Source organism: Halichoerus grypus, chromosome 13 (genome assembly GCF_964656455.1).
Source record: "Halichoerus grypus chromosome 13, mHalGry1.hap1.1, whole genome shotgun sequence".
Taxonomy (NCBI): Eukaryota; Metazoa; Chordata; class Mammalia; order Carnivora; family Phocidae; genus Halichoerus; species Halichoerus grypus.
In genome coordinates, this window is record NC_135724.1 from 15,864,310 (window position 1) to 15,876,646 (window position 12,337).

The 12,337-nt window shown below is 45.1% G+C and overlaps 1 protein-coding gene across 1 annotated transcript; it reads right to left on the reverse strand.

Moving 5' to 3' along the window:
- Positions 1-1,704: 1,704 nt before the first annotated feature.
- PMAIP1 (phorbol-12-myristate-13-acetate-induced protein 1) lies at positions 1,705-6,537 on the reverse strand. The gene is made up of 2 exons (XM_036101775.2): positions 6,291-6,537; positions 1,705-3,329 (listed from the first exon to the last, which is right to left on the reverse strand). Exons 1-2 carry the CDS (start codon positions 6,346-6,348, stop codon positions 3,223-3,225), a joined length of 165 nt encoding a protein of 54 aa, XP_035957668.1. The 5' UTR covers positions 6,349-6,537; the 3' UTR covers positions 1,705-3,222.
- Positions 6,538-12,337: the final 5,800 nt, after the last annotated feature.

The window sequence follows — 12,337 nt, forward strand, 5'->3', positions numbered from 1 at the left end:
ACCCCCCCAAATAAATAAAATCTTAAGAAAAATGAACAAAATATAGTTCTTGAAATTTGAGGCACACTTTTTAAATGGTTTAGTATATTTAGGATTCAGAATGAAGCGTCCGTGGGATTAGATCTTTCTTCAGTTACTTCAGTAATAGTCACAGCTTCTTAATTCTGGTATTATTGCATTTCTGATTTTATTTTTTTTCCTAAAGGTCCATCATTTTGCCGCAGTTTCAAAAGATGAGAGACTGTGCTCTGCTAAAGTGATTCACTGTTGTTTTAATCCAAGACACAAAGCCCGGGAGGCCTTCCCCTCTATTTGCTGGAGGCAACGACAGTAACTTTGTTAATGTGAAGGATTGCAAACAGGTTTGTGCCAAAGGCAGTGATTTTTTTTTTCTTATTCAATTTTTAAACTAACTTTAAGTATTTATAAGCAGAATTATATTTTTGTATGCATTTTACTAACAGCACATTGCCATTTCTAGGTGACTTTTCAAATAGAAAGGTTATGGGGGCTTTCTCTTGAATATAAATGCAAGTCAAACTATTTTTTAATTCCTGGTAGCTTTTTGTTAGTCAATATTTACAATTACAATTATGTGGGCATCCTGGGAGTTTTTGGACATTAAGAGTTCTCTGGGGCGCCTGGGTGGCTCAGTCGGTTAAGTGTCTGCCTTGGGCTCAGGTCCTGATCTCAGGGTCCTGGGATGGAGCCCCGCATCGGGCTCCCTGCTGACCAGGGAGCCTGCTTCTCCCTCTCTCTCTGCCCCTCCCCACTGCTCGTGCTCTCTCTCTCTCAAATAAATAAAATCTTAAAAAAAAAAAGAGTTCTCTGAAAACGTATAGTCCTCTTACCTGAAGATTGTGCATTGTCCCAAAGCTTTCCTGTGCTACTCCTTATATAAAAAAAGAGCAGCAAGGGTACTTTTAGCAAAACTCATTACCACCAGTGCAGAGGGGCAGGAGTTCCTCTTCCAGAGACCCTCAAATCAAATCATGCACACTGCCCCCCCCCCCACTGCCCTTTAGGGAGCCAATCTCTCTGCCTGCTCCTGCGATGCCCCAGGGGCCTTTCATGCCCTTCCGCCAGCTGTCCCCTCTCACGGGGTCACCTTCCTCCGGTAGCCCCTCCTCTCGCCCTCCCCGTCTGAGGGAGGCAACTTACACTGCAGGGTTTCAGCCTGAAGATGCTACCGACTAGGAGTATCTCGTGGGTTCTCACCCTCTAACAGGAAAGCCACTCCTTCTGCACATGACTAGCATCAGATGAAGCAAGACTTGCTCCTCAGGGTTGGGGCAGAGGAGGGGAGAAGTGTGAGGCCACTGTCAAGGAAACCAACCAGAAGCTCCTCTAGCCTGGCGGAGGCTCCCCGAGCAGCCAAGGAGGGGGGCGCACAGCACCTCTAAGGAGATCACGGATCTCTGAAGGCTACTTTCGATAAGTCACTGTCCAGGCACTAAGGCACTCATGACCTACGCCAGGCACGAAGGTCTTCTTTTTCACTATTTCTTCTCCCGATTAAATGGTAAGTCCCTTGACAGCAGAAATCAGGCTAAATGTCCCTGCATGTCCCACTCCGGCGACAGAACTGTGACTGAAGATGTGGTGGTCAGAAGGGGCCTGCTGACGGAAACTGGTAAAACAATTTTGGTTTCATAATGAACACTGGGCCGGTGACGTGATGACAAAAAGGAACACATAAAAAAGAATGGTGATAATTTTTAATAGTTTACAGCTACAGTATCCAAGTTTTGTATGTATAAATACAGTTACAGACCATAAATATCCAAATGGCAAAATATCTGCCTCTAGACAGACAAAAAGCATCGTTGTGACTAAATAATACTGAAGCAAAAACAGATGCTGAGGTAATGTTTCATCTAAAGTGTCCATACCCTATAGCAAAAGTTCAAGTGGTTACGAAAAGTTCAAGTGGTTACGAAAGCCTTGTCTCATAACCTAAAACTGTAACTTTAACTAATAGACATTTTCAAACTAAACAAAAAAATATTTTAATCATAAATAGGTAAAATAAATAAGATTATTCTTACGGAAATTCAGTCATGACATTATTATTTCTTTTTTTATATATCTGGGGACTTTGTTGACAGCCTGGCCTTTTAACAATAAAAAAGTGAAATTCATGAAACCTTTCTCAGAATCTACATATTATTCTAATGCAAATTACACATATATGGCATTTTTATTCTGGATGAGCAATCCCGTTCTCTTTTTTTAAAAAAAGTATATCCCAACTATGTAAAACATGCTTAATTTCTCTTAAAAGAGCACTTCTTATAAGACATACACTGACTAATCTGAGAAAGGGCATTTTACAGATTTTAGAAACTTCTTTAGAAACACATTCATCTTATCAAGTGACTGTAGAATATTTGTTTTACTAAGTGTTAATTACAGCAGTAAAAAAGTCTAAATTGCTTTTTCTCCCCTATTATTTCTCATTCTACAAAATCCCCGTACTCTTTATGTTTTAACATTCTACCTGCAAGAATCTTACTGGCACCAAGTAACACCTCCATCACATTTTTCCAAGTACAGACTTTGCAGGTAAGACTCACAGAAACATAATTCAAGGAAGGGTCATCTGAACAGATACATTTTTGTGTCAATACATTTTTGAGTCAAAAGAAACAAGCTTTCAAATCATTTTATATTTTGTAGTGACCTATGGAATCCACATTCTCTGACATTCAGTGTTCTCAGAATGAAATCCTTACTTTTAACAAGATAATATATAAAGCAAATATTATACAACACTTTGTGGAGTTGTCATCCAAAAATAAAACCCAACACTGAATACATTCCGTTTCTTTGCCCCTGCCCACAGTCTATTCATTTGCCAACTCCGCTGGACAGAGTGGATAGCAACCTTCAGCAAAATTACCAGAATAATCTTCGAAGTAAAAACAAAATGTATAAGTAATTAATTCCATATTTTTCAAAGCTCCACCATTCTTGCTTTAAAATAAACAAAATGGTTTTATAACGTCCTCGCAACCCAAAAAAATGACTTCTGGGAAATCTCCAACAGAAATCCATCTTTGATGTATTCCATCTTGGTTTCCAAGGGCATCCAAAAAGCAAGTGAGATCTCCCTCCCAATCGTCTCCATTAGAAGGCATTTCCTCTAACTGATGAAATTTGCACCTACTGGGGAATCTTCCGTTTTAAAGGAATCTCCTCATTCAAAAGCTTCCAAAACAGTCAGGTTCCTGAGCGGAAGAGTTTGGATATCAGATTCAGAAGTTTCTGCCGGAAATTCAGTTTGTCTCCAAACCTCCTGAGTTGAATGGCACACTCCACTTCGGTCTCTGAAAAGGAAAGCAAAACATTAAAATCACATTGATATTACAAACTGCAACCAGCAAGAGTTAATGTGCCCATCCAAGGGACAAGCTGAGTATTTATATTCAGTGAAGCATTTATCTTAACTTGAGCTTTATGTACACCCATTTTGTGAATGTGAGAAAGGTGACTTAGCACGCGTGAGCGGACACACACACACACACACACACACACATACACCATACACTGACACATTGTGACTCATAAACCAAAAAAAGAATAGTTAAGAATAAAGACGTTTACTCTAAAATATTTTTTTAAAAAAGCCTACTACAAGAACCAAATGTCATCTTTCTTTCAATATGGACATTTCTGACAATTATCATATGATCTCACTGATATGTGGAATTTGAGAAACAAGGCAGAGGATCATAGGGGAAAGGAGGAAAAAATGAAACAAGATGAAACCAGAGAGGGAGACAAACCATAAGAGACTCTTAATCTCAGGAAACAAACTGAGGGTTGCTGGAGTGGAGGGGGGTGGGAGGGATGGGGTGGCTGGGTGATGGACATTGGGGAGGGTAGGTGCTATGGTGAGCGCTGTGAATTATGTAAGACTGATGAATCACAGACCTGTACCCCTGAAACAAATGATGCATTATATGTTAATAAAAAAAAGAAAGAAAGAAATTGCTATGGTGGAGGAAAATAAAAATTCGGACATTTCTGTCATACACCACAGAGTTAGCAAGCCTTGGCCAGCCTCAGGTGATGTCATCCTCTTCTTGCTCACTGAAGGATGGTTGGGGGAACAGAAGTCAAATTCTAAGCTCTTGTATATTGTTTTCAAGTAGGATTTATTTTTTAAATGGCAGTAATTCACAGCTCAGATTATGCCTTCATTAATAGACAAATCTAAATGTATTATTTTTCCTCTTTTTTTTAAGATTTTATTCATCTGACAGAGAGAGCGAGAGCACAAGAAGGGGATGCAGCAGAGGGAGAGGGAGAAGCAGGCTCCCTGCTCAGCTCTCCAATGTGGAACCTGATGCGGGGCTCAGTCCCAGGCCCCGGGGATCATGACCTGAGCTGAAGGCAGACGCTTAACCAACTGAGCCACCCAGTCGCCCCTCTAAATGTATTCTTACCCTCATTGAAAAACTCTTTGAAATTTTCTTGTAAGACTCATAAAATCTTTTTTTTTTTTTAAGATTTTTATTTATTTATTTGACAGAGAGAGAGACAGCGAGAGAGGGAACACAAGCAGGGGGAGTGGGAGAGGGAGAAGCAGGCTTCCCGTGGAGCAGGGAGCCCGATGCGGGGCTCGATCCCAGGACCCTGAGATCATGACCTGAGCCAAAGGCAGACGCTTAACGACCGAGCCACCCAGGTGCCCCTCATAAAATCTTTTATCAAAAATAAGTCCACATTCTCTAAAATAACTTAGAAATTTACATTTTACTGTAAACCAAATTCTTCTTACAAACCCAATTTGTGCCAATCCACACTGCCTTTATGAGTGAAGCAGAAAATATGTTTAATTCACAAGTTGACTACTTTTTATAAGTGAGATATTGTCATTAAATGAATATTAATTTAAGAAAAAGGATTATAAAAGGGTTTTAAGGGAAAAAATGATCTCTTTCCCCAAAAGAGGGGGCAGAAACTCGCTGCTGGTTGTTTCCTGAATTTTTCTGTTAATTACACTTCTATACATGTAGTAATAAAATTGAAACTATGTGTGGTGAGGGATGTTAACTAAAGCTATTTGGCAATCACTTCACAGTATATACATACATGGCATCATCATCATTTGATATATACATATGTCAAATCAAAGCTAATCCAATGTCATATGTCACTTACATCTCAATAAAAAGATGTATTACTATCGAATCGAGTTTAAGAGGGCCCTTTCTGCTGCCCCATGTTATTGGGAATGAAGTTAAATGGCAGAAAGGTTATGCTCAGGTTAGGCCCTCTGGACACCGGAGAATTCTTGAACATCACTAAAGGTGGGCAAAGCTTTTTGCCTCCCAAGTAAGAGCCAGAGAGAGCAGCCTGGTGCCCACTTAGCCATGGCCAGGTTGGAAATGCACCACTTCCTTTGCACGCCTCATGGGCCCTATAAAGCGAAACCAACTTAAAAGGGGGCCATTATCGTCTGATGCAATAGCAGTATGACGGATTTCGAGCCCAGAGCCTTGCTGCCTTCTTTGCTGCCGCGCCTTAGCGGGTGGCTGCCTTGTTTGCTAAGATTTATAAAGGAGAGGGCGGGTCTAAAAAGTTATTTGGTTGGGCTTTATGGAGGGAGGTGGGGAGAGTGGATGGATTAAAAACCACTGGAGACCAACTCCAGTTCTTCTCCTATCCCAGCTCCACAACTAATAACGATTGTCAAAATGTTACACTCAACAAAGAAGCACGATTTTCTAGGCTCCTGACCGCAGTGGTCCTCGCAGGGCCTCCGGAACGCTCCATCAGTCTTCTGTGGAGGAGCCGTGATAGGATCAAGCGCTATGGACCGCTTTGTTTGTGTTGGGGACCCGGGAGTGGCAACACTCAGAGCGGGGCCCTCAATGGTCCCCGACTCCGGCGGAAGAGGGCTGGTCGCCAGGCAGCTCCCGGAGCCTCTCCCGTCCCCACCTGCCGCGACAGTGACTTTCTCCTCGTGACTGCAGCCGGCACTTGCACTTTTTCTCCCCGTGGCCCCGGGGCAGGGCAAGTGGGGATGGAAAGCAAGCGAAGCGAAGAAGAGGCTTTCTGCCTCCACTAAAATCCCGATCTGCATCCCAAATCGGGTTTCCTCCCTCGCCGTCTCCACCGTCCAGGGTAAAACCCCTGAAGAACTTCCTGCAGGCGCCCCCCAAAGCATGTGCAAGGGCACAGACCTGCCCGACCTGGAGGCCGCGTGCCGACCCGGACCGAGACCGAGACCCCGGCCCCCGCCCCGGCCAGGATCCCCGCGGGCCCCAGCGGCTCCCTACCTGCCGGGGCCCGCGGAGGGCTCGGCTGCACGCTCCTACGCGCCTTCCTCCCAGGCATCTTCACAGGCAGCCACCGGGAGCTGTGCTGCAAAACCCCGGGGACCTTAGGCCCCCACCCCGAGCCCCTTGGGGCAGCAGGAGGCGAGCTGTACCGCGGGCCGAAGACGGGCCGGAGCGGGCGGGCACGACCCGACTGGAGAGCGCACAGCCCTCGGGCCGGGGACCTCTCAGGTCTGGGCGATTCTCGCGCCCACGTTCGCCTCTTATAAGGGGACCTTCCCGGGAACCGTGACGTAGCGAAACTTGACCCTGTCCCCGCCCCTGTCCCCGCCCCCGAGGGCGGCCGCGGTGGAGGACCTGCCCGGACTCGTTCGCGCTCCGCGGCGGCGCCGACCCGCGGCGGGGGGCGCAGGGCGGTGGGCGCGGAGACCCTGCCCCGCCTCGCAGTTACTCCCTTCGCGAGCGGGCCGGGCGGAGGGGGGCCGGGCTGAGAACCCGCCCCCGCCCCACGCCGGGTCGGCGGCAGTTGTGGCGGAGGCGGGAAGTCGCGACAGGGGAAAGTTCTAGCGGGAAGGCGGCGGGTGGGGAGGCCAGGCGCTTCGTCCTTCTTGTAAACCGGCAATTGGAGACTCTAACGAAGCAGGCCCCGGAACGAGATCGGGAAAGGGAAGCTCGAACTCGGAGGGCGCGGGTGGTTGCGGGGAAGTGAGATGAAGAAAACTTGCTTAACAGTAGAGAGGGTGCCAGAGGAGAGTGACAGTCGTACCACATTGAAACCCTGGAGCGAGCAAGCAAACACTGGTTTGATTTGGAAGGTGGGGTGTGTGTGGGGGGGGTGTAGAGGCGGGGGAGAGGGGTTAGTTTTCCGCCCCAGCCAGGACTAGGTGGAGCATATTCCCTTTGGAGAGGTCGATACTACTCCATCTGGATGCTTAGTAACATAAAAAGAGTTAAGTCATCATATGGGACACCATCAAATGCTTTTGTGGGAGGAGAAATGAGGTATCTGGGAACATGAAGTTCTTTACACGCTGTTTGGCTGGTCCTCGAATAATCCCATTATTATAAAGAGTAGTAGTAATTTGGACTAGTTAGCAGGTATTGAGGGCCGCTTCGTGAGAAGGGCTTGGGCAGGCATTTACTCATTCTGTCCTCAGGACGACGCTGCGAAGCTGCCATTCTTGCCATAAAGGCCAGTTTACAGGTGTGAAAACTGGTTTATGGAGATCAAGGGAATTCTGGAGCGCGCCTTGGCAGAGAGCCGCGCCAGGATCTGAACCTAGGCAGGCCCCCTACGGGGCAGGAGCTCTAACCCACGTGGCGTTCCCAGTAATCACAGTTTTTTGGAAGAATGCATGTTGTTAATTATCTGCACTATTCAACGAAGAGGTTGCAAATTGGCTACTTAGAACCGCGTGGTTCCCAAGAGTGTTCTGTTTGGCTCATCGTACTGATTTGCAAAATGTCTTGTGAGAATTTGAATTGGTTACCAACATTTAAAAATTGAGAGATGACTTTAAAAGCTCCGATCTCTGGCGTCCTTTGTAAAATGTGAAGCTCTGAAAACCCGGGATCCGTTTCCCAAACGGGCAGAGCAGGCTAGAAGCAAGGTGGCAGCCACTCTCCCTCAGACCTGGGGCGGGAGCTCCCGGTGGCCACGCTCCCTGCTGTCGCTTTTCTCCTTTACATTATGTGCCCCCAGTAGGCATTTGAACTTGTTTATTTACCTGAAATCACTCAATCAACACCAACCTGCAAGTATTTATTTATGGCTTGGTCCTGCAGAAGTATAGAGGACGCTATAATCATGGAACAAAACTACTCCTGAATTTAAACAACTTAGTTTATTTTTTTTAAGACTTTATTTATTTGAGAGAGATCGAGAGAGAGCAGGAGTGGGAGGGGAGGGGCAGAGAGAGAGGGAGAAGCAGACTCCCTGCTGAGCAGGGAGCCCGATGTTGGGCTTGATCCCAGGACCCCGGATCATGACCTGAGCCGAAGGCAGATGCTTAACGGACTAAGCCCCCAGGCGCCCCTGAACAACTTAGTTTTGAGTGTGGTAAACACACAAGGTTAAGGGGGGACAGAATTCAGGAGGTCTCACCTGACACGGGAAGCACAGCAGAGGATGCTGCCTCCTAGTCTTTTTTCTCGAATGGTATCTGAAAGGCACTGGGGCCCTCTCAGGGCTCGTTTTGACTGACTTAATAGTTAAGGGACACCATTAACTTTCTGATTGGATAAATTAGTAAACTTCTGACCAAATCATGCACCCTGAAATGCAGATACATTCAACAAAAGAAAAGCAAGGGGCGCCTGGGTGGCTCAGTGGTTAAGCATCTGCCTTCGGCTCAGGTCAGGATCCCAGGGTCCTGGGATCGAGCCCCCGCATCGGGCTCCCTGCTCCGCGGGAAGCCTCCTTCTCCCTCTCCCACTCCCCCTGCTTGTGTTCCCTCTCTCGCTGTGTCTCTCTGTCAAATAAATAAATAAAATCTTAAAAAAAAAAGAAAGAAAGAAAAGAAAAGCAAATCCTACTGTTGTTTACCTACCAAGGGTATGCCAATCCTGTCCTCTAACATTATCATTATAAAAGGTTGTTGGCCACGTGACCCATACTAGATACGAACCTTAGGCAAGCGGTGCCTTTTAGGGAATTGCAAATTCAACTCACTGGAAGAAGTGAGGAGAGAAGTTGAGGTGGGCTTCAGAGGTGGGTCAAATCAGCAATATATGGAGGACCGTTTAAGATTTTGGGTTTCAGATGGTCCATAAATTGTGATGTAACATTCTATTAAGGGAATTAGAAGTTGAGTGTGTAAAGTCTCTCCTACCTGTATACTTATCTGGAAAAGTGATGTATCATTTACTGAGAGCTTGTGAGAAATATAAACATATCAGGATATTTTGACCGCTGGGACTCACAACAAAAAGATTTATCATGAAGCATTAGAATCCCGTTACCTGTTAAGAAAGGAAGGAAGGAAGGAAGGAAGGGAGAGAGGGAGGGAGGGAGAAGGGTGGGGGTGAGGAAAGGGAAGGGGAGAGGAGGGAAAAAGAACTGGGGAGGATAATTTTTGAAACTATTACCAGGTATCAGTTTTCATGGACAAAGTTCAAAAATAACAGTGCAAATCTGACTATGCCTCTGTTGTCATTAGAGGGTTTTTAAAAATTACTAAAAAAAACCCAAAACAAAAAACCCCAAAACAGAACAGAAAACATGATTAGTAATAGAACAGTCATTCACATATTTCGTGCAGAAAATAGGATTTGACAGGAAAACAAAGAACATGAGAGATGTATAAGGGGAATTGAAAGGGAACTGTGACAAAATACATAGGCTGGAGACCTAAGTCTGTTTATTCCGATAAAAGGAGACTTTTTTGTTTTGTTTTGTTTGGGGTTTTTTCCCTGTAAGACATGCTTGTTAACAGGAAATCAGCCTTGTGCACTAAATCAGCTAAATCTTTGTTTAAACAGCCATTGTGCTGGGTTCTGGGGACACAGTGCTCCCTGCCCCCATGGAGATTATGTGCAAGAGACCAATACCGCACAAATTCAATGCCCATAAGAATCACTTGAAGAGAAAAAAAAAAAAGAATCCCTTGAGTATCTTGTTAAAATGTACATCTGAGGGGTGCCTGGGTGGGTCAGTCATTAAGTGTCTGCCTTTGGATCTCAGGGTCCTGGGATCAAGCCCCGCATCGGGCTCCCTGCTCGGTGGGAAGCCTGCTTCTCCCTCTCCCTCTCGCCCTGCTTGTGTTCCCTCTCTCGCTGTGTCTCTCTCTGTCAAATAAATAAATAAAATCTTTAAAAAAAATGCACATCTGATTGTGAAGATCTAGCTGGGCTTGAGATTCTGCATCTTAAATTCTGGTGATGCCCAAGTGTCTATTCCTCGGACCTCACCTTTAGTAGCAAGGCTAGAGGGTGATACAGCGAACTACACAGGCAGAGATGTGCATCAGGGCCATCCCAGGGAAACTATGGAGGACTATGGGATGGCCTGGGAGGGCAATGAAGCAGGAAAGTCCACTTACATAGACGCTGAGGCATAAATAGGATTGGCCAAGCAATGAGGCCAAAGGAATGAAGTATGTTCCAGGCAGAGACTGAAGGTCAGGCAGTGTGAGGAGGAAGTGGTAAAGAGGTAAGTGGAGAGGGACCTGAGGAATTTGTGTATTGTTTGGGGCGGCATGGGGGAACCACAGAAGGTTTTAAGCATGCAGGTGATAGGATCAGATTCTAGAAAGTTCACTCTGGTTGCAGTGTGACTAGATTAGCTGAGCTGAGAGTGGAGATGGTGTGACTCGTGAAGATATATAGTATGATCATTCTCATACAAGATGGTAGTGTCAGCAAGGACAGTCAGTGTCTCAACCCCTATCTTGTTGAAATTCCCACATTTCCTGACTAGGATAGAACCACATTCTATTAGAGCAAGACTTGATATTTTTCAGCATAAATATAATTTTCTCCTATATTAGTTTCCTAAGGCTGCCACAACAGAGTACCACAAACTGAGTGGTTTAAAACAATAGGAGGGTGGGGTGCCTGGCTGGCTCAGTGGATGGATTGTGCAACTCTTGATCTTGGGGTTGTAGGGTGGAGCCCCACATTGGATGGAAAGCCACTCAAGAAATGACACCTGACCTCAAATAGTTTACAATCTAGTTAAAGAAATAAAATATATATGAATTAACAGCAAGTACTTAAAATGGATTATAATTTATTATGAAATTACACGACACGTGGAAATATTTTTACAAGATAGTTAAGTGAAAGTAATTTGTACATGGTATAATTTTCTGGATGAGTGTTATATTTCACAATTTAAAAAATTTATGTAGGGAAAGGGGGGGTGGGAAAAGACCTGTTCATTATCCTTAGGAGACAAAAGAAGCCTGGACCTCCAGAATAAACAGGCTTAGGAAAAAAAGGATAAAACCAGTAATAATAATACATACACAATTTGACCCATAGCATTTGTGTGGTGGAAGGGGGAAGGAGAGCTGAAATGCATGGTAATCATAATAGTAATCATGAACCACATGAGGCAGAAGGGACAAAACACGCCATAATTAGTCAGAAGAGGGAAGCTAAAAATTAGAAGATGTTTGGAGTGCCCAGAAGCTTTGGGTGTTACAGTGAGTGAGCAGAATCATTACCCAGGTGTGTGGATAATTGCTGCCTTTAGTAGAAGGTACAATTTCACTCTGGCACATAGACTTGGAAATGGAGGCTGAGTTCTTGATTACCCTCACTGGTGCCTAATGTAATCCGCCAACAGCACCCACGATTGGACTTCGTGCCCCTGATGTAGAGGACCTGTGAGGCGTGGGAACGTAGGGGGACACCCATGCATCTGATATCCACCTCCTGCGCCTTCTTCCCCAAACTCACTGAATTCCTCCCTGCTTCTGAGCCTTTGTCCTCACCCTGGAGTCTGCTGAGAATGCTCTTTCTCCTGATCTTTCCATAACTAATACTTCTGGCCATTCAGGTCTCAGAACAAATGTTGTTTTCTTGGAAAGGCCCTCCCTGACTATCCTGTCTAAAATTGCCCATCCCTACCCTTCATCTGACTGTCTTCCAGGAGATCTATTTTATTTAGTTGTCTGACTTGTTGATTGTCGGGTTTTGCTTTTGAACTCAAACTTCACATGAGCTCAGACCTTATATGGTGTGTTCCCCACTGTTCCCAGCACCTAGACCTATGGTGCTGGGCAGATAGCAGGCACTCAACAAATATTTGTTGAATGAACGCATGGCCGTTAAGGGGTGTGTTGAGGACCTTCCACTTTAAAACAATTTTGTGGACCAGGTTTTCACTTTTCCACACACAGATGAGAAAACCAAAGCCAAAGATTACATCATGTGCCTGAATTCGAAGTGCTAATATGTAAGCTAATGACCACTGTAATCCAAAACTTTGTACTCTACACCTAGTTCATTGCGGTCGTTGATTGATAAGAAAGGTTGACAGTAAGCACAAGAGATCACAGATGCTAGGCATTTAAAATCTGCCTTTTTTTTTTTTTCCTATA